The sequence below is a fragment of the Palaemon carinicauda genome, chromosome 22, assembly GCF_036898095.1.
Source record: "Palaemon carinicauda isolate YSFRI2023 chromosome 22, ASM3689809v2, whole genome shotgun sequence".
NCBI classification, from domain to species: Eukaryota; Metazoa; Arthropoda; class Malacostraca; order Decapoda; family Palaemonidae; genus Palaemon; species Palaemon carinicauda.
Window position 1 is genome coordinate 3,956,267 of NC_090746.1, and position 22,174 is coordinate 3,978,440.

The window sequence follows — 22,174 nt, forward strand, 5'->3', positions numbered from 1 at the left end:
ATGCGATACATCTTTTTCAATATTAAACTTACCCGATAATCATGTAGCTGTCAACTCCGTTGCCCGACAGAATTCTATGGAGGGATACGCCAGCTATCACAATACTAGAAGGGGGTGTACTTACCAGCGCCACCTGTGGCCAGGTACTCAAGTACTTCTTGTTGACACCACCTCAATTATTCCTCTGTCGTGCTTCCGGCAAGACGTTCTGGGATACGCTTATGTTCTTGGAGTATTTTCACGACTTTGGTGAAGTATTTCTCTTTGATTTCGGCTGTCGCTTTACTGGAAACTTCTATATTAGCTTAGTTAGCTTTTGGAATTAATTTGATTAATTATGGTGACGAAGAGAGTATGAACTCTCTTTCACTTTTTAATGGCCGACCCTTCCCTTAGACGGAAGTGTTGGTGTCTAAGAGAGTATAGACTCTCTTTCTTAATTTTGCTTAACAAAAGTTATAGATTTATTTTATATCTCTCTGCCTCTTATAGGCCTCTTCGATTAACTTCCTTTTATTATAAACTTATTAAAATTAATTTTTATATGTGTTTATATTCGACCTTCCTAATAGTAGGCGGTCTTTTCTTGGTACCGAAGTTAATTAACATTGAGCCCGTCATTTTGGTTTTACCTGTTAACATATTATGCTATTTTAATGTCTTTGAAAGAATTTCTTTGATAGTCTCGTACTGTTTTCAAAGTTGAACTAACGTTTTGTTTTGTCTCTGCAGTTGTTGACGTTCAGAACGTTCAACTTGCGCTCTATCGTTACGATAGAGAAAGAATTTTCACGGTTTCACGTTGCAGTAAGAGTAACCGTGTCTAGCGTTTTGTTCATTCTTTCTTAACTTAATGGTTTTAATCCTAATAAAGGAACTTTTCATTTTGGGAAATATTTCAGTTTTTTCCTTTAACAATAATATGTTTTAACGATATATATGATTGGGCTCTTCTCTCAGGTTCTAAGTCAAGAGAGAGAGAGAGAGAGAGAGATAGAGACGGAGGGAGAAAGAGGAGGATAAACGTTTCATTCAAGCGAGTAACGTTGTTATCGTTTTTGCTCTTCTCCCTAGTCTCTTTAGGGGAAGAAGGTAAACGTTTCTAGAGTGATCTAGTGTTTAGTCTCTTTCCAGCCACTGAATTATTTATCTTTCATTAGATTTTTCTGTTACATTGTAATTCTGTTTTCGCAATTACTAACTTTTGAGAAAGGATAGAATTGCGTGTTTCAGGTACAAACCACTTAAAGTTTCGAGTTCAGTGAAATAAGTGCAAACAGAAAATCAAAGTGATAAGTGATTAGCGCAAAGTGTGTCAGTGTTGTGCGTGAGGGTACTTCTGTGCGCGCCAGTCGTCCTCCCAGTCCGGGACCTCTTGCAAGCTCCCAAGCCCAGGGGAGAAGCAATGTCGAAGGGCAGAAGGGTTCAGCAGGCCTTGATCGGCGCACAGAAGTATCCTCGGTGGTTGTGGGCGTGTCTTACCGAGACCGTCACTCCCACCCGCAGACGATTGAGCCCTTATTTTGCTCGTCTGCAGAAGAAATTTAGGGGAGAAAACGCTGGTCTCAGGTCTCAAGACCTCTTAAACGTAAAGTCCAGACCTATGCCAGACGTACGAAGTTAGAGTTCAACAACCCGGATGCAGTCATTGGGTTAGCTCTGACTCTCCTCAGTCATCAGTTGAATGCACTCCGCCTAAGAGGAGTAAGGTTCTGCCACAACAGAGCTCGACTGTTAAATCTTTACCTCAGCCTACTGTAGTTTCTGCCGACCCCAAGTGGACTCTACTACAGTCCATGCAAGCACAGCTTTCGGACTTGATGCGTGAGTGTCGGGCTGAGAGTGTTGCGCCTCCGCCTCCGCCTACACTCCCTCCGCCTGCGCTCGCTCCGCCTGATCGCAGTACCACCTGCCAGGCGTACGATGTTGAGCCACGTTCTGAGTTTGCTGTTCCCAGTGGTGTTCAGCCTCCGCCTTCCTTAAGGCAACCTTTACAATGGGATCAGGAGGATTATACCTCTCTTCCTCCGCCTCCACTTGCTGCTCCACCAGTGATGCAACACTCGGTTGAGGTACAACAACCTCTCCCGTCCATGAGTCAGTCTCCTCAGCTCTCGCTGCAGCGAGCTCAACCCTCCTCAAGGCAAGCACCTCAACACCTTAGCCTTGCGCCTCAGGAGCCTCAACTTGCGAGATTTTTACTGCGTTCTGCGCAGCCACTACCTTTTCGCTCTCAGCTCACACCGCAGGAACCTCAACTCGTTCCTCAGGAACTTGCTACTGCGCATCCGCCAACCACTCAGCAAGCGCAACCCTTGAGTTCAGCCACTCATGCCAGGAGTCAGCCTCCTCCACCCATGCGCCTACCTTCTGCTACTTCCTTTGATCAGCCTTTGCAGACTGAGCCTCAGGTGTTCCCTCAACAGAGTCTTGAAGAGGAAACCACAACTATTGTTGTTCCAGCTCGTTCTGACTCTGCTGTTCAGCATACCTTACCTCCATTTTCAAACCTTATGATAATGGAGGTTATTTGTATTACTTATAAAAATATATTTGTATTCCTGGCAATATATTTTTAACAATATCGCAAAATATGGCAAAAATATGAATCATGAGTTATGAATGTAAGGTATATATTATGTTGATATTTAAACCCCATGCAAGCATGCATAAAGCACTCTAGCACTGGTCATGGAATTTCTGAGAAATGTTAAACGCCATGCACACGCTCTGCTTACCTTACATGCTCTGCTTACAGCATGCTCTGCATACTACATGCTCTGCATACAGCATGCTCTGCATTCAGCATGCTCTGCATACAACATGCTCTACATACAGCATGCTCTGCATACAGCATGCTCGGCATACAACATGCTCTGCATACAGCATGCTCTGCATTCAGCATGCTCTGCATACAACATGCTCTGCATACAGCATGCTCTGCATTCAGCATGCTCTGCATACAACATGCTCTACATACAGCATGCTCTGCATACAGCATACTCTGCATACAACATGCTCTGCATACCTTACCGCATGCTTCTCAGTCACACATCTTTGGTTGTTGCCAACTCACTAGACTGTCAAGCAGTTTCATAACGTTGCCTTCTAGTCTGCTGCTTTTGCACCAGTGAACCCTCACTGAGAGAACTTAGCTTTTCTAGGATATGGTCTTTTCTCCCTCCTTCTGATATTCCCTTGAGGACTCTGTCATTTGGAGGGAGCCTTTAGCTGCATAGCCTCCTATGGACTTTTATTTAAGCATAACATGCTTCCAGGGAAGGTAATGGTTCCACTTCAGTCGCTAATCCCGTCTGTTACCACACCTGCTCCCATAGACCTTGAGCTGTGTTACAAGACATGCAGTCCAAGCTTAGTCCTTGTTAGAGGATTTTTTGTTTACGGAGTCAATGTGTCACGGGGAAGACGTTCAACAACCAACAGAAGTGACTTGTTGTGACGCAGTGCGGCAACCTCAGCAACCCGATAAGGAGTTTGTCTGTACGACCCAGACAGTCTAGACAGATTCGGGTTGTCACTGTACTTCCTCGCTTGCCCATGATTGACAGTTCACAGACTGTGCAGCAGTACCATGATCTTGTGTCCGGCTCCGTCAGACGACTGGCTTTTAAGAGCTCCCACAAGTCGTCGCTGTCTGGAGATTTTCAAATGGACTATGGATCTGACCAAGGAACTGGGCCTCCTGGTCAATTTTGAGGAGTCTCAGCTCGTCCCATCCCAGACCATTGTCTCCTTGGGTATGGATCTTCAGAGTCGAGCTTTTCGGACTTTTCCGTCGGCCCCAAGGATCTTCCAAGCCCTAGAATGCATCCAGAGCATGCTGAGAAGGAACCGATGCTCAGTCAGGTAGTGGATGAGTCTAACAGGGACACTTTCATCGCTGGCCCTGTTCATCGTGTTAGGGAGACTCCACCTCCCCCCCCTTCAGTATCATCTAGCTGCTCACTGGATAAAGGACATGACGCTAGAGACGGTCTCAGTTCCTGTTTCCGAAGAGAGGAGGTCTTCTCTCGCGTGGTGTAAGAACAGCTTTCTTCTCAAGGAAGTCTACCTTTGGCTGTTCAGAAACACGACCGCCGTCTCCTCTCGGACGCATCAGACACGGGCTGGGGTGCGACTTTGGACGGACAAGAATGCTCGGGAACATGGAATCAGGAGCAAAGGACACTTCACATCAATTGCAAGGAGTTGTTGGCGGTTATTCTGGCCTTGATAAACTTCAAGTCCCTCCAGCTTAACAAAGTGGTGGAGGTGGACTCTGACAACACCACAGCCCTGGCTTACATCTTCAAGCAGGGAGGGACTCTTTCGTGGAAGTTGTTCTAGATTGCAAGGGACCTACTCATCTGGTCTAAAGATCGAAAGCTAACTGGTAACGAGGTTCATTCAGGGCGGTATGAATGTCATGGCAGATCACCTCAGACGGAAGGGTCAGGTCATCCCCACAGAGTGGACCCTTCTCAAGAATGTTTGCAGCAGACTTTGGGCCCTGTGGGGTCAGCCAACCATAGATCTGTTCACTACCTCGATAACCTAGAGACTCCTGTTGTATTGTTCTCCGATTCCAGACCCAGCAGCAGTTCACGTGGATGCTTTTCTGCTGGATTGGTTCCATCTCGACCTGTATGCATTCCCGCCGTTCAAGATTGTCAACAGGGTACTTCAGAAGTTCTCCTCTCACAAAGGGACACGGCTGACGTTGGTTGGCTCCGCTCTGGCCCGCGAGAGAATGGTTCTTAGAGGTACTGCAATGGCTGGTCGACATTCCCAGGACTCTTCCTCTAAGAGTGAACCTTCTAAGTCTACCTCACGTAAAGAAGGTACACCCAATCCTCCACGCTCTTCGTCTGACTGCCTTCAGACTTTCGAAAGACTCTCAAGAGCTAGGGGCTTTTCGAAGGAGGCAGCCAGAGCGATTGCCAAAGCAAGGAGAACATCCACTCTCAGAATCTATCAGTCTATAGGGGAAGTCTTCCGTAGCTGGTACAAGACCAATGCAGTTTCCTCAACCAGTACCACTGTAACCCAGATTGCTGACTTCCTGTTATATCTAAGGAAAGTAAGATCCCTTTCAGCTCCTACGATCAAGGGTTACAGAAGTATGTTGGCAGCGGTTTTCCGCCACAGAGGCTTGGATCTTTCCACCAACAAAGATCTACAGGACCTCCCTAGGTCTTTTGAGACCTCAAAGGAACGTCGATTGTCCACTCCAGGCTGGAATCTAGACGTGGTCCTAAGGTTCCTTATGTCATCAAGATTTGAACCTCTCCAATCAGCCTCTTTTTAGGACCTCACATTAAAAACTCTTTTCCTCGTGTGCTTGACAACAGCTAAAAGAGTAAGTGAGATCCACGCCTTCAGCAGGATCATTGTTTTCACATCTGAAACGGCTACATGTTCCTTGCAGCTCGGTTTTTGCTAAACGAGCTTCCTTCACGTCCTTGGCCTAAGTCGTTCGAGATCCCAAGCCTGTCCAACTTGGTGGGGAATGATCTGAAGAGAGTACTTTGCCCAGTTAGAGCTCTTAGGTACTATCTAAAAAGGTCTTAACCTTTACAAGGACAATCAGAAGCCTTATAGTGTGCTATCAAGAAACCTTCTTTTCCAAGTTCTAAGAACTCAGTTTCTTACTATTCAGGCTTCTGATTAGAGAAACACATTCTCATCTGAAGGAAGAAGACCTTGCTTTGCTGAAGGTAAGGACACATGAAGTGGGAGCTGTGGCTACTTCAGTGGCCTTCAAACAGAGCCATTCTCTGCAGAGTGTTATGGATGCAACCTATTGGAGAAGCAAGTCAGTGTTCGCATCATTCTATCTCAAAGATGTCCAGTCTCTTTACGAGTACTGCTACACCCTGGGACCATTCGTAGCAACGAATGCAGTAGTAGGCGAGGGCTCAGCCACTACATTCCCATAATCCCATAACCTTTTAACCTTTCTCTTGAATACTTTTTATGGGTTGTACGGTCGGCTAAGAAGCCTTCCACATCCTTGTTGATTTGGCGGGTGGTCAATTCTTTCTTGAGAAGCGCCGAGGTTAAAGGTTGTGATGAGGTCCTTTAGTATGGGTTGCAGCCCTGTATACTTTAGCACCTTTGAGTTGATTCAGCCTCCCAAGAGGAACGCTGCGCTCAGTAAGGAAGACGATCTTATTAAAGGCAGAGTAACGGTTCAAGTCGACTTCCTTACCAGGTACTTATTATTTCATTGTTATTGTGGATAACTGATTATATGAAATACGGGATACTTAGCTATCCTTTAATCTTTAATTTTGCTAAACGAGCTTCCTTCACGTCCTTGGCCTAAGTCGTTCGAGATCCCAAGCCTGTCCAACTTGGTGGGGAATGATCTGAAGAGAGTACTTTGCCCAGTTAGAGCTCTTAGGTACTATCTAAAAAGGTCTTAACCTTTACAAGGACAATCAGAAGCCTTATAGTGTGCTATCAAGAAACCTTCTTTTCCAAGTTCTAAGAACTCAGTTTCTTACTATTCAGGCTTCTGATTAGAGAAACACATTCTCATCTGAAGGAAGAAGACCTTGCTTTGCTGAAGGTAAGGACACATGAAGTGGGAGCTGTGGCTACTTCAGTGGCCTTCAAACAGAGCCATTCTCTGCAGAGTGTTATGGATGCAACCTATTGGAGAAGCAAGTCAGTGTTCGCATCATTCTATCTCAAAGATGTCCAGTCTCTTTACGAGTACTGCTACACCCTGGGACCATTCGTAGCAACGAATGCAGTAGTAGGCGAGGGCTCAGCCACTACATTCCCATAATCCCATAACCTTTTAACCTTTCTCTTGAATACTTTTTATGGGTTGTACGGTCGGCTAAGAAGCCTTCCACATCCTTGTTGATTTGGCGGGTGGTCAATTCTTTCTTGAGAAGCGCCGAGGTTAAAGGTTGTGATGAGGTCCTTTAGTATGGGTTGCAGCCCTGTATACTTTAGCACCTTTGAGTTGATTCAGCCTCCCAAGAGGAACGCTGCGCTCAGTAAGGAAGACGATCTTATTAAAGGCAGAGTAACGGTTCAAGTCGACTTCCTTACCAGGTACTTATTATTTCATTGTTATTGTGGATAACTGATTATATGAAATACGGGATACTTAGCTATCCTTTAATCTTGTACACTGGTTTTCACCCACCCCCCTGGGTGTGAATCAGCTACATGATTATCGGGTAAGTTTAATATTGAAAAATGTTATTTTTATTAGTAAAATAAATTTTTGAATATACTTACCCGATAATCATGATTTAATCGACCCTCCCTTCCTCCCCATAGAGAACCAGTGGACCGAGGAATAATTGAGGAGGTGTCAACAAGAAGTACTTGAGTACCTGGCCACAGGTGGCGCTGGTAAGTACACCCCCTTCTAGTATTGTGATAGCTGGCGTATCCCTCCATAGAATTCTGTCGGGCAACGGAGTTGACAGCTACATGATTATCGGGTAAGTATATTCAAAAATTTATTTTACTAATAAAAATAACATTTTTATGAATTCGCACTCTCTCCTAGTATAAGCTGTAACTATGCGAGCTTTGGTGTTATGCAGCTATATAATAAAGAGTTATTGTGCACAGCATTTATGTTACCTGCAATGGTAATGTTTGACATGCTCTCACGTTCTTGCTACTACTACTAATTATGTAGTACTGTGTTTGGGACGTTGGCGATCAGTCGTCTCCTCTTCTCCCTGTCTCTTATCATTTAAGTCACTTGATTTGGTATATAGTTAGTTACCCTACATGCGCTTTCGTCCATACTCTCCATACCTCACCAGGAAGATTGTCGCCTCCTCTTCTCCCTGTCACTTATCATTTAAGTCACTTGATTTGGTATATAGTTACTATAGTTACCCTACATACGCTTTCGTCCATACGCTCCATACCTCACCAGGAAGATTGAAACATAGAATAGTACATCATGCCATTGCATGTCATCATTGTGCTAACAGGAGCGCGGTTTGTTGGAATGGGACAGCAAGGTAGTGCGGAGCCTAAGGGCAGTTGCGATACCTCTCCGGAAAGTTTGGAATAACAAATCTCTTGTTCAACCATAACCCGTCCAACCAGGATGATTCGTCCTGTCTGTATCAAATCCTAATGCTGATTGCAAAAGACTGCACGACAAACTCATAAGAGAGTACTGAAGAGTACGTAGCACTGACGTGAACAGGTAGTCCGATTTGAACAAAGAGTTTTCTCCTAGGCTTTTGTGATCAGGAGTTATTTGCGGACTCCTTCATGTGACCGAGTTGACTCCAGGGGGGGAAAAAACTGCAGTTCAGCGAGAAATGCATGCAAATACTCATCCACCTGTTGAGAAGCGAGGGCGAGCTTCTCGAGCGTTCGTATGGACATCCTAACTCAGGCTTTACGTTGTTGCATCACAAAGTCACGAGAGAGGGAATGCCACCTCGCGCTCTCTTCTTTCCAAGAAGGGAAAACATGTCTGACACACTCCAGGCTTCTACAGACGACTCTTTCCTGTAGAAAAGGCTCTTGGAGGCTAGATACCAGTTTTTGACCCCTCCCTGAACAAGTTCGTTCAACAAACTTTGTTCAGGATGGAGATGGCAGACAGTCAGACCTGAGGACTTCATTCTAACACTGGAATGGGAATGCTTCTTCCAGATCCCAGATCATCCATCAAAGGAAGTACAGTATTTAAGAATCATCTTAGAAGATTGACAATAACAGTTTAAGGTACTGTATTTCAACATGGTTGGGTCGCACCTCTTCTGACTAGGAAACTGTCTTTCCACCCGAAAGCAAAATAGAGAGACTGAAGGCAGTAGCCCCTTTTAACATCAGTGGGTCATCATGGATGTCTATGCGTTCCCCTCCCCCTTCTGTCTATTAAAGAGGCCTCTGAATAAGGTTAATGCATTGTAAGATTTCTTGATGACTCCAGTAGCTCCGATGTGACAATATGCAAATTGGTTACTGAAACTTTTACATCTGCTGCCAGAGGCACCGAGGGAGGTTTCTCCACTTCCTGGTCTACCCAGTAGTAGCTTTGCTGCCGACCAGAAACATCGACCCCACATAGAAGTGGGAAAAGATGTAGACAAAGAAGAAGTAGTAGCTTTGCTATGGCTTCACGTCGGAGGTAATCCAGCAACTCTCGGCAAGAGGTTTTTCACAATCAGTTGGGAAGAGAATGTTAGAATACCTCCAAGAGTCGTCCTCCGCTGTCTATCAGACGATGTGGGCTATATGTTGTGGAAAAGTTATTGCTCTTCTCAGTGCCACTATCCCAGTGAGTGGAGTTGTTCTTGTACCTCAGGGAGTAAAAATGCCCAGTCTCGCCTTTAGATTGAACGTAGTTAACATTTCCTCCTCGATGGAATTCTCTCCTCACAAAAAGTTTTGAGCGCACTTGTCCTCAGTCAAAAGACAGACCTTCTCCTGGGAACAAAATTTGTGTACTATGATCCCTGATAAGAGCACCTTATGAACCGCTACATCATGTGCACTTAGAAAGCTGTACATGAGGATGCAAGGGAGAGAGCACTGTCACTCCTGCAGTGCTGATCTTGGTGTGCTGGTGGAAGATAGTGTTTAAGACGCCGCTTGTTAAAAATTTTATACCCATATTCCGCCTTTGCTGTTATTATGACCTCTATGTAAAGAACTCAGGTTTTTATAGTTAGGAAAAATATAAATTACAGTACTTCCAAATTTGTTATATTTTGCAAGCTCATGGATACTTTAATATTGAATAGTTGGTAAGGTAATGTAGAACCAATTGCTGCCTACTATGCAATAAAGATTTTACTTTTATTTTTCAGGCTATTGCTGGGTTTAAATCTTCACAATGCATATTGCTGTGGAAGGATGTTCTCATGGAGAGTTGGACACAATATACAGAGCTATCCAGAAGTTGGAAGAGATCCACAAGTTAAAAATTGATCTCCTTATATGCTGTGGGGACTTCCAATCTGTTCGCAATGAGCAAGACTTACGATGCATGGCCTGTCCAGCTAAGTATATGGAGATGCATGATTTCTACAAGTGAGTTTATCATGGGGAAGTATTTTGTTTAATGTTTATTAAGTTCAATGGTTTATTTTAAATTACCTTGCCTTTTACATATTTGGTGAAAAACAATTCGTTGCCTTCCTATTCTTAAGTTTCTAGTTTTAAGGAAGCTTAATATTTTGCATAGGTTTCACATGTATGTTTTTTTTACTATATTTTAATGAAGGACTTTATATATAATTTCATGTCTGCTTATTTTCTTTTTTCTCATGTATATTGGATCTATTCTTCCTTGGATGAAACAGGAATTTGTCATCATTTGGGCTTCCCATCTATAATTTATATATGCATCCCAATTTTATTTGGATTGATAAAACTTCATTGTATAGAGTATTTAAAGGTTGATTACTAGAGGCTAAGTAAGTATTTTAGTTTATTGAGTATGTCTGGAAAAGTGTATGGTTGAGTGTTAATAGGATTAAGGATAAAACGGAGGATGCAATCTAGGAGGCTTTAGAAGAGGTAGTGGGTGTATTGATCAGATTTTTATAGTTAGGCAGATATTTGAGAAATATTTAGCGATAATTAAGGAGGTATATTTTGCATTTATGGATCTGGGAAAAGCTTATGAGTTGATAGGGGTGAAATTGGTTGTTGCAAGCAGTGAATTTTTTATACAGACAGTAAAGCATTGTCAGGAGGGAATAGTGTGAGCCAGTGTTTTCCAGTGAGAGTAGGGCTAAGACGGGAATATGTGTTGTTGCCATGGTTGTTCAATTTGTTTGTTAATGGAGCTGTAAGAGGTGATTGCTTGAATGCTTGGTTAAGGAGTGATCTTGAGTAGTAGATGAATCAGATGCTGTTTGCAGATGATACTATATTGGTTGTAGACTTAGAGGAGCTGCGTTGATTAGCAGAATTTGGAAGTTTATGTGAGAGAAAGAAGTTGCGAGTAAATGTGATTAAGAGTAAGGTTATGAGGTGCACAAGAAGTGAGGGTGGTGCTAGATTGAATGGAGAGTTATTTGAGGAAGTAGATCAGTTTAAGCACTTGGGTTTTGTTGTTGCTGCAAATGGTCGAGTGGAAGCAAATGTACGTCAGAGAGTGAATGAAGGATGTAAGGGGGGGGGGGGGGGCAGTAAAAGGTGTAGTAGAGAATAGAGGGTTAGGAGAGTTCTGTATGAGAAAGAGGTTGTATCAACTCTTATATGTGGATGGGAGTTGTGGAGAATGAGAGTGACAGAGAGGCAGAAATTGAATGTGTTCAAGATGAAGTGTCTGAGGAGTATGGCTGGTGTATCTTAATTAGACATTGATATTTTAGAATGGGTGTGAGAAATGAACTAGCAGCTAGAGTGGATATGAATTTGTTGAGGTGGTTTGGCCATGTAGAAAGTTTATGAAAGCAAGATTTGATGAGAGAGGTGCAAGAGGAAAGCCAAGGTCTAGATGAATGGATGGAGTGAAGAAAGTTCTAGGTAAGAGGAGGATAAATGTGAGAGAGACAAAAGAGCATGCTAGGAAAAGGAATGAATGGGGAATGATTGAGTCACAGTTCTGATAGGCCCTGCTGCTTCCTCATAAGGTGAATGCTGAGGTAGCAGCAGTGGGAGAGTCAGCATATGAAGCTTCATTTGTGGTGTAAGGTTGGGGTAGGGTTGGCTTTGGCACCCTAGTAGTACCAACCAAACTCTGGTGAGTTCCTCGTCAGGAAAGGAAGAATGAAGAGGAACAGTCCCTCTTTTGTTTTTTTCTAATGTTGTCTACCCCCAAATTTTGGGGAAGTGCCTTGTTTGATAGATAGATTAGTAATTTTAATTGTGTCTATTTACCTGAAGGTATTCAAATCGGTATGATTTTTTGTTATTGATTACCATGGTAGTTATGATAGCAATTTGTATTATGTCAGCTGTCATTTGCTAGTAATACATGGTTCAGGTCTATAATTGGTTTGGATAGAGGATATTTGATCTTACATCTGGTTGTCAGCAGCATCTCTGGTTTTCTCTTTTCTTCAATACGAAGTGAAGATTTAAAATATCTTGCACGATCATATTTCCTGTGCTTTATTTTGTGTAGAGAACCTCTATTGGCATTTGGGTGAGCCATGTTGGTTAGTGTGATGTTCCTAGAACACACAGTAAAAACACTTATTCAGAGTGGTTATCAACTTACTAGAGTAATCGGTACAAGTATTATTTAAAACAATTTAATTGAAAATTGGAAATTTTAAGTAGAACAATATTATTTTTATATACTGTATTATGTTTTTCTCCAGTCACTTTTTCTTCCCATTCAATGCCTCTTGTTGAGTTTGTGTAGTGCCTATAAATTTGGCGAACTGCCTGATTAAATATCTTTCTGCTGGTATACAGTAGATAAGTTATATTTACTGTGTTCATTCTTTGAAAAAATTTAATTAAGTTAAATTTTGTGTTAGGTTTTATGTTTGAATGGATATGTAAGTGATGTCTTAGTATATATATTTGAGGACATCGGCTACTTATCGTTCATAAAGTTGTACAGGTACTGTAGTAATACTGTATTGGTAATAGCAGTAATGTTTTCACCAACAGTAGGAACTAACCTAGCTACTTGATAGATATTTTTTATACAAACTGATTGTATCTGCAATAAAGGGGTTAGCTAACTTATAAAAGTTCCTAGTTCAGTATTTCTATAACAAAATTATTAAATATATTTATTATACACTTGTTACTACACATTAAATGTCCTAATTCTATATACTGTATTGAGGAAAAATGTTTTCTTTCCAGGTACCATTCTGGAGAGAAGCAGGCCCCAGTCCTGACTTTATTTATTGGGGGAAATCACGAAGCCTCTAATTATCTCCAGGAGTTACCCTACGGTGGGTGGGTTGCACCCAATATATTCTACATGGGTTATGCCAGCATCGTCAGGTTTGGAGGGCTGCGTATAGGAGGTCTCTCGGGCATTTACAAAGGACCAGATTATTTAAAAGGACATTTTGAAAAGACTCCTTATTCTGCGGACACAACACGTAGCGTGTATCACGTACGAAACTTGGAGGTGTTTCGTCTTAAACAGGTAGGAAGGTGTAATTTTTTGCTTTAATTACATTTCTTAAAGCTATGCATCAGAAGGGGTTTTATATTAAATTTTTTATATTTTTTTATTTGTATTTCTATATGGATTTGAACCTTCATAATACAAATATGGCATCAATAGTAACTGGTGGAAAGGTAGCAGTAGTAGTATGTTGTATGACTTCTTGAAGAGTATATATAGAAAGAGAGGTATGGTGGTGGAATAATGATCTACAAAAGGCTTCATGTTGGAGCCTAACAAAAAAGACCCTTTTCATATAGAGGCAACTATTATATCAGTACCATACAGAAAGGAAAGAAGAAATGATATAGATACTTGTGAATCTTGACAAAATATGGAAACAAACTGTTGTATGACAAATATGGAGATAATTTGTACTTTTCCCAACTACAAACCCGAGTCCTTAATATAGGAAATAGATAACACTGAAGCTATAGTGCTCGGATGTTGAACTTTATAAGTTTGGTTAGCCGTATTATTCTTGGTTAGAAGTCTTCAAGGTTTTTGGAGAGGGAACATGATTAGGCTGATAAATCAGTAAGGATCTTGGTTTATTCATTTAAAGCTTTTTGTTTTTTTTAACATTTACAGGTACCTTTAAATGATACAGTAGGTTAAAGTGTAGTGCTTAAAATTACAATGGTACATTAGGATTTGATGATCAGTGCTTCACTGCACCATAGTCTAACCTTATTATTTCTCTCGTTGGCAACTTTAGTCAGAAAAGCAGAGATGAAAAGTACTGTACCTAGCTCCTCACATCAGCTGTTGATGCAGTACTGTAACACACTCACATTTCTGATTTACTAACATGATAATCACTTTCCGTTAGGATAATACGGCTAGAGAGCTCTGAGGTCCTTTAGGATACTACGGCTAGAGAACTTTGAGGTCCTTTAACTGGCCACACAGTACTACATTGGATCCTTCTCTCTGGTTACGGTTAATTTTTCCTTTGCCTTCACACACACACCGAATAATCTGGCCTATTCTTTACTTATTCTCCTCTGTCCTCATACACCTGACAACACCAAGATTACCAAACAATTCTTCTTCACCCAAGGGGTTACTGCACTGTAATTGTTCAGTTACGTCTTTCCTCTTGGTAAGGGTAGAAGGGACTCTTTAGCTATGGTAAGCAGCTCTCTTCTAGGAGAAGGGCACTCCAAAATCAAACCATTGTTCTCTAGTCTTGGGTAGTGCCATAGCCTGTGTCCCATGGTCTTCCACTGTCTTGGGTTAGAGTTCTCTTGCTTGAGGGTACACTCGGGCATGCTGTTCTTTATTGTTTCTCTTCCTCTTGTTTTAAAGTTTACATAGTTTATATAGGAGATATTTATTTTAATGTTACTTAAAATATTTAATTTTTCTTTTTTTTCTTTCCTCACTAGACTGTTTTCCCCATTCAAGCCCCTGGACTTAAAGTATTCTGCTTTTCCAACTAGGGTTGTAGCTTAGCAATTAATAATAATAATATGGATAATTTTTGTTACTATGTGTTAAATTTAATGTCTATTTTAAACATTTAAAATACTAAACTACAGTATACTGTATGTAAAGTGAGGCTGTAGATAAGTAACTTTTTTTTAATACGCCATTGCCATTCAAGTACAGTATTTAAAATCAAACATTTTATTTACCGTTTCCCTTTTATATTTTAAGAAACTTTGCTGTGAATTGTAAGGGAAGATACCTATTAATGTTTTTTCTTGAAAAAATATCCTAGTAACATTAGTAAGTGATTTAAAATTGAGGCATTATTATATCTTAAAATATGGTGCCGATAGGATTTCAATATTAATAGTATATTTTTTTTATTTGTGAGTGATATATTTTAAGAGCTATAATTCTTTGTTACAGCTGTCTGGGGACAATGACATTTTTATATCACACGATTGGCCACGAGGAATATATCAGCACGGACCTAAAGAGCGTTTACTAAAATTCAAAAAACATTTTCGTAAGGAAATCATGTCGAATACATTAGGTTCTCGGCCTGCAGAAGAACTTTTGAAAAAACTTCAACCAAAATTTTGGTTTTCAGGACATTTACACATAAAATTTGCTGCATTACTCAAACACCAGGTACGTTGTGCAAGCATTATTAGTACCCTAGAAATGCTTCTCATGGTAAGTGAACTTGCATGTTGTCATGAGCTGGTTCTACAAGGATGCCAGCTGCCTGGTAAGTGTTCCCCTATATTGAGGTGATTTTCTTGATGCATAATCTCCATGCATTGGATGTTTTTGAAAGAAATTGGCCTTTCCTTGTATTTGATATGGTTAAACATTCATCGCAGCTTTTAGTCCTGCTGCACACTGCACGGTTGTAACTCTTCAAGTCATGAAAAGTACAGTGTTCAGATACTCTACCGAATAAGGCTTGAGGGTACGTACTAAGTTTGTAATGGAACGCTGCATATTTGAAGTTGGATTTCCCTTCTGAAACAATATGACATGTTGCCAGATTTGGTTTCATGTGGGCTTTCATCAAAGAAATACTTGTTCAATGTTTAGTAATGATTTACAGTACAAGCACAGTATATCTGAATTGTGGACAATACAGTCTAATTATTTATAGAGCACAGTACTGATAGATGATGTTTTTCACACAAGAAATCAGTTATTTCAGTGTGTTGCCGAATGATGGAATTTTTAAAATATGACTTTTTTTTCTATACTCCTGATGTTCATGTTGCTTTGTTCTTTGAAGCCAATTCAATATCAATATTACCACGAGAAATAAAAAAGATTCTGGTTTTCTCCCCTTCAGTTGATAAACTACTACAAGAGAGAAAATCAATTTCATGCTCCTATAGTGAAGAATATCTTTTGTGTAAGGAGAATGAACTAATCTCAACCAGGATAGAAAATAATGATGAATTGCTAAAAAAAAATTCTGTGACTAACTTTTCATTCTAGACAAAAGTGTCCCAATGCTCAATCACACACTCTTGTATTTTAAGCTATTTTTACTAAATTCAAATAGTCAATGAGTAAACTAAATTTTGCAATTGAATATGACTAAATTTTTCTTTAAACTAATACAAGGGAGAAAATGAATTTAATTCTCCTATACTAAAGATTTTCTTTTGTTTAAACTCACAATATGTTATGAATTAGCTATTCAGAACCAGGTTTGGAGTTTTAATAATAAAATTTTTATTTATGCACTCACCTGATATCCATATTGCTTCTTTTGCAGAAGTTCAGTTTATTGATATTTACCCCTAAAATTAAGAAAAAAAATTTCTTTCCTTTTATTAAGCATACGCCTTTTGTGGTTAATGGCATGATGCCAAGGAGTGACATGTCGGAGGCTCTTGTTATTCCCGTTTCTCAGCTGCATTGGTTTAACACGCACCTTCCAGATTGTGATAAGTTTTAGTGTTTTAAGTTTCCTTTCTTAGGGTTTCATAGCAGTTACTTCACGGGGATAGTACTGTGATTAAAAAGGGATTTTGACGAAGGAAAAATCTATTTCTGGGCGAGGAACCTGTGTCGCCCAGTGAAATGCTCCTCTAGCACCATTTCTAAGGCATAGTTATTGCTGAATATACCAGAGAAAAAAAAAAGAGATGCATGGAATGGCAAGAATAAACCTAGCTCGCTCACTCTGAGTGTCGGTATAGAAAACTGGGGCGTAATTGAACCACGACCATAGATCCCTCTTGTTAGGAGTGCGAATACCTTGTTAAACTTATTTTTACTTCAGGGGGAAATCCTAAGAAGACTAGGGTAATTGTTTATAGCGTAGATGATGCCGAAAATGACACTTAACTAGCCAGGTTTTGATAAGTGGTGACCTTCAAAAGCTTTTACCTTATTTAACTTTTTCAAATCTCAGGAAGGCCAGTGAGTCTTGACTTGAATGCATTAATTCTGTACTTGCCTGCCTAGTTGTTACTCCTAATCTGACTTCTCAAGTTGATCTAATAGTAATAGTGTTCCATGAGTAAAGATTTTGAATGTTCACTGCACATTAAAAATTTCAGATGCTCTCACTGTCTCAAATTCTTGTCTTATTTACTTTAGCCCTTCTGCTGCTAACTCTTGCATTCCCATATTCATTGTTACTTAGATAACTAGATTACAAGGCAGAGTATAAGAATTGGTAAGTGCTTTTAGGTAAACTCATATTTCATGTTTCAGTATTCCCAACTAAGCTGTTCAAGGACGAAGCAACTTGTGCTTGCATTAATGATTCAGCAATAATGATGTATAACATTACGAAACTGTTAAGGATTAAGCATCTTGGCTCTAGAGATAACATAAAACAATAGAAGCATCAGAACTTACCTCAAGCAGCTTATTAGGGTAGCCTTGTGAAATAAGCATCCTTAGCTGCTGGAATTCAAAACGAGTTAGGGAACTACTACGGACTGTTTATGACAACACAATTCATGTCTCCAGCCTACATTGAACCCACTAATTATCATAGAAACATGATTCAACCGAAAGACTACCAAAATTTATTTAAAGGCATTTTTAGAATATTCTCTATATTCTACCAAAACCATACAATATTCATGCTATTATTATAGTTAAAAGTTGGTTGATCTTGAAAGGCTAAGCAACGAGTGCTATATAGTACCCAACTGTTAATTGTGTATGATGTCTTGATAATGGTCGGGGGCATTATCTAACCAAAATGCATAGAGGAAAAGTAACAACCTTCCTCAAAACAAAACAAACACCTTCACAAATGAGGGAACTATGCTCCCCGACATATAAACCGATTCCAGAAGAAGACAACCCAATTAATAGTTAAATACCCTAAATTAAAAAAAATGTAAAAGGAAACACTCACTTCATCAAGGCGGACACTCCAAATGATGTGTCAAAAGTCAATATTATATAGTTAACGAGTTTGATGATGAGCAGTTTGTACAAACTTAGTAGATTTATTTCATGTCAGTTCTTGGATACTTATTTCGAGAAATCAGACTAAGTGGATGTGTTACTCTATATGAACACTCACAAAATAGGAAATCAATGGTTTCCAAACGTCTGTGAGGTGTGACCTCTCGATAGAAAGAAAATGCTAAATATTTTTTTTATTGGGGTAACGTTGATAATAAGTCAACTTTGAAGGCCAAAACAATATGGACATCAGGGAAGGTTCGTAGATATGTATTGCATAAATTTTCATCTATCAGCTTTCAGCAAAAAAAAAATCAGGTGTTTCTACTTGGATTTAAATAGCCCATCAATGTGTTGACACCACTTATCACCAGATATCAATACTGTAACAGTACTTAGTATTCTAAGTACACAGTGCAGTGCAATTGTTTCTTGAAGCTCCTCCCAAATGCCAAAGCAAGTGACACTATTACTGACCTGATTTCTGTAAAATGAGCTCCAATTCAAATATGTTAGCAAAAGAAAATACAGAAATTTTTCCCAGACCGATCAGATATGATCAATTAATAGCTGTTCACTCCTGTGTTCAGCTGAGACAAGGGCCTTGGTCTGGCCAAGGAGACCAAACATATCTAGTGCTTTTCACATAAAATTCATGAAAGCAAAAGATCAAGTTCTTGGTAGGACCACAATTTTTAAGCTATCACCTTCCTACCATTAGTTGTGAAACATGATATGGCCCAGAATTCTTTCTGCTCATGATATTTATTGCCAATACTCTGGCTGCTCTGGTGGATATTTTTAAGGGAGTGGCAAGTAAGATTTAATTCTGTTCAAGATAAATGCTATTCTTTAGTACAGCTTCTCATTAGGGGTAATCTGGGAGTTGATGAAGTCCTAATGTCAAATCTACCTTCAAAACCTGAGGCTTTTGCTTCACAGTTTGTGGTTGTCATCAAACCCGTTTTTTCACAAATTGAAACTTTCAGAGAAAAGTTGCATCTACCTTTTTATGTAAACAAATTTTTGTCAGTCAGACATGAAGAGATAGGGAGTTTTATATCCTAAAATCTGGAAATCTTTCAAATGCTTTCCACATGAAAGAGATTGGTTGAGAAACAAAAAGGTAGATAGAGTTTGGAGTAATCCCAATAATAAGTTTTAATTGGGCCGAGTTGCGCTACTTAAATAGAATTTTAATTAGTGGTATTCAGGGTTCAGTCAAATAGCCAAGTGCATTTTGTATTGAAATTGAGTTATATAAGCTGTTATATTCCCAACTAGAGTCAAACCAGCAGTGTTATAAAGTGGTCTTCTCTAAGAAAATGTTCAGTAGAATTCATTTTTAGGAATGTTTGGCTAATTATACTATTGGTATCATTTGTGGTGCTTGTTACCTATTTTCATTATCTGGGTCTGGTTTTTAAGTTGCATTTCAGTGTTGCTTCAGTGAGGTTTAAGGGTGACAGCTCCTATAGATCATTGATGTATACAGTAAGTTATAGCCTTGTGTGGGGAGGAAGAGGTGCCAATTAATTTTTATAGTTCTTTTCATTTAAGAGTTAGCAGTTTATTGTAATAAAAAAGCATCATACTGAACAAAACACATCGAGAAATGAGAAATCCCGAGTAACTACAAAACCACTGAATTTTGATGGAATAAATTGCATGGTGAATTATTTTTAATGACGTTTTCGATCTTGCCTCCCCCCCTCATATAAATTGTAGGCTTTGCATGGTGGAATATATTTAAGCTATAGTGACCCTCATAAAATATTTCCCAACATCTCTTTTAGGGATATCTCTTTTACAGGTATTGAATTGTGTTTAATTAATATAAGAATCTTATTAACAAATTACAAAGTAATACCGGTCCATCAATACTGATGATGGCATTTAAGATAATTCAATCTATAAGGAACTACCTTATGACTGGAGATTAAGCTAAAGTTAGTTAATTATCATTAATCTTATCCTTAATTATTCAAGATTTTCACTTATTATCCTTCACAAAAATTTGAGCTATGACTTGGTTAAATTCACTCTACATTTGCATTATAAAAATTGGTATTCAAAGTGTAAACTTATTCTCGAGTGTTGTTTCTATAGATGTAGTAGGCTCATTTTAGTAGATTTATTTGTTCTTACACATACAAACTTCGTTTAGTAGGAGTAAGCTTTCAGTGTAGCTGGAACTCTGCTGTTAAACTTTAAAACAAGCTGTCGGTAGTTACTGACAGATGGCGGGAAATTCCCGGCCCCTCATCAGCACACAGTGGCAACTTGTTTTCAGTCGCCCGATAGTACACACATATTTGTGTCGTCCCAACTGGTTGTTTTATTCTTTTCATTATTATTTAAGATAAATTGATGAGCAAATAGCATGTTTGAAGGGTATTAAGGAAGGGGTGAGCTGTGGCAGTGTTTCCTGTAGGTAGTAGGTTGGCCAGGGCACCAGCCACCCCGTTGAGATAGTACCACTAGAGAGGTATTGGGTCCTTTGACTGGCCAGACAGTAATACATTGGATCCCCCTCTCTGGTTATGGCTTATTTTTCCTTTCCCCACACATACACTGAATAGTCTGGTCTATTCTTTCCACATTCTCCTCTGTCCTCAGACATCTGACACTGTTGTGGTGACCAAACAGTTCTTCACTCCAGGAGTTAATTACTGCACTGTAATTGTTCATTGGGTACTTTCTTCTTAGTAAGGGTAGAAGAGACTTTAACTATGGTAAGGAGCTCTTTTAGAAGGACACTCTAAAATCAGACCATTGTTCTCTAGTCTTGGGTAGTGCCCTAGCCTCTGTACCATGGTCTTCCACTGATTTAGGATAGTGTTCTCTTGCTTTAGGGTACACTCAGGCACACTATTCTATCTTAATTCTCTTCCTGTTTTTTGAAGTTTTTATAGTTTATATATCAAAGTTTTATTGTGATGTTACTGTTCTTAAAATATTTTATTTTAATTGTTAATTACTTCTTGTTTATTTATTTCCTTACTTTCTTTCCTGACTGGGCTATTTTTCCATGTTGGAGACCTTAGGCTTTTAGCATCGATCTTTTCCAGGTAGGGTTGTAGCTTAGCTAGTAATAATAATAATAGTAATATCTGTAATTGACGACAGTTGTTTGTGCAAACTGCTGATATTGACATTCTTTTGCCTGTTGGATAGCATTTCTGTTTGCTGTTTATTCCCTCATGAGTGTCCTGGTGAGGACAACGTAACCTTATCGTTGAACATCATTGTACTCTGTCGGAGAAAGGGGTTTCTGCTGCTGACGATTGGGGGGGGGGGGGCACGTTCTAGGAAAGGTGTTGAATATACTGTACCTATAAAGTTCCTGTGATCTTTCCCTGTTGAGCTTTGTCACCAGTCTGAAGGCAAACTTCATGTTCCTCCTCCTCTGCCTCGCATTTGTTAAACTTCGTTATTACTTTTAGGAGAAGGTGTAGAGGACTCCATCAAAGAAGCACAGAGAGGCCAATTGATAGGAGTTGTGTATGTATGCTATACCAAAATCGTGCTGCCGGTCGAAATGGAAGAGACACTAAGCATCTTGTATTTAATGACAGCGCTTCTACTTGGAAAAACAATCCTATTATGTGAAGCAGGTTTATATCGGGAACACTTCCATCATCTGGACGTTTTATGTACAAGGTATTAGTCAGGATATTGACTACTGTCCTTCTACCTCTCCTTCCCCCCAGATACTCCCAGGACACATTGATGAATCAAACTGTTAAATGAATGTCTAAAGAATTAATTGGGAAGACAATCTCGGTACATTCCTGCGTGACAAGGTTTTGTAATACGTTTTGGTATGTTGTACAGGTGTCTGCTATCACTGGTTAGTATCTTACAAAACCAACCATGTGCACTCTCCTGCGGGATGATAGGCTCTGCCCTTGTCCTTTTCCATCTTCAGAGGGTTCCAGAGATGACAATACAGCAGAGGGGGCAGGTGTGGAGTGTATGATCAGCAATTGGTGTAAACATATTGATGCTGAGAGACCACCTTGTCCCAGCTGACTGATCTGACGACAGTACCATCATGGGCACAATCACAGTAAAAATTATCTCAATGACTGGTATTTCTTATCGCCACTGATGTCTATGCGGCATCATCGAATGTGTAACCCCTATGTGACCAGTCTACACAGGATAGATCATCTGCAGACTATTCTGACATCTTATGATTGTATCTCTTGT

The 22,174-nt window shown here is 39.9% G+C and overlaps 1 protein-coding gene across 3 annotated transcripts in view; it reads left to right on the forward strand.

Annotated features, from left to right (window-relative positions):
• Positions 1–22,174, forward strand: part of ldbr (lariat debranching enzyme) — a 46,170-nt gene that overhangs the window by 13,663 nt on the left and 10,333 nt on the right. For all 3 annotated transcript variants that reach the window (XM_068345926.1, XM_068345925.1, XM_068345927.1), the window contains exons 2-4: positions 9,816–10,038; positions 12,784–13,075; positions 14,957–15,181. In XM_068345926.1, coding sequence (XP_068202027.1) covers positions 9,842–10,038; positions 12,784–13,075; positions 14,957–15,181 — 714 coding nt within the window. In that variant the 5' untranslated portion in view covers positions 9,816–9,841. The remainder of the gene's footprint in view (positions 1–9,815; positions 10,039–12,783; positions 13,076–14,956; positions 15,182–22,174) is intronic.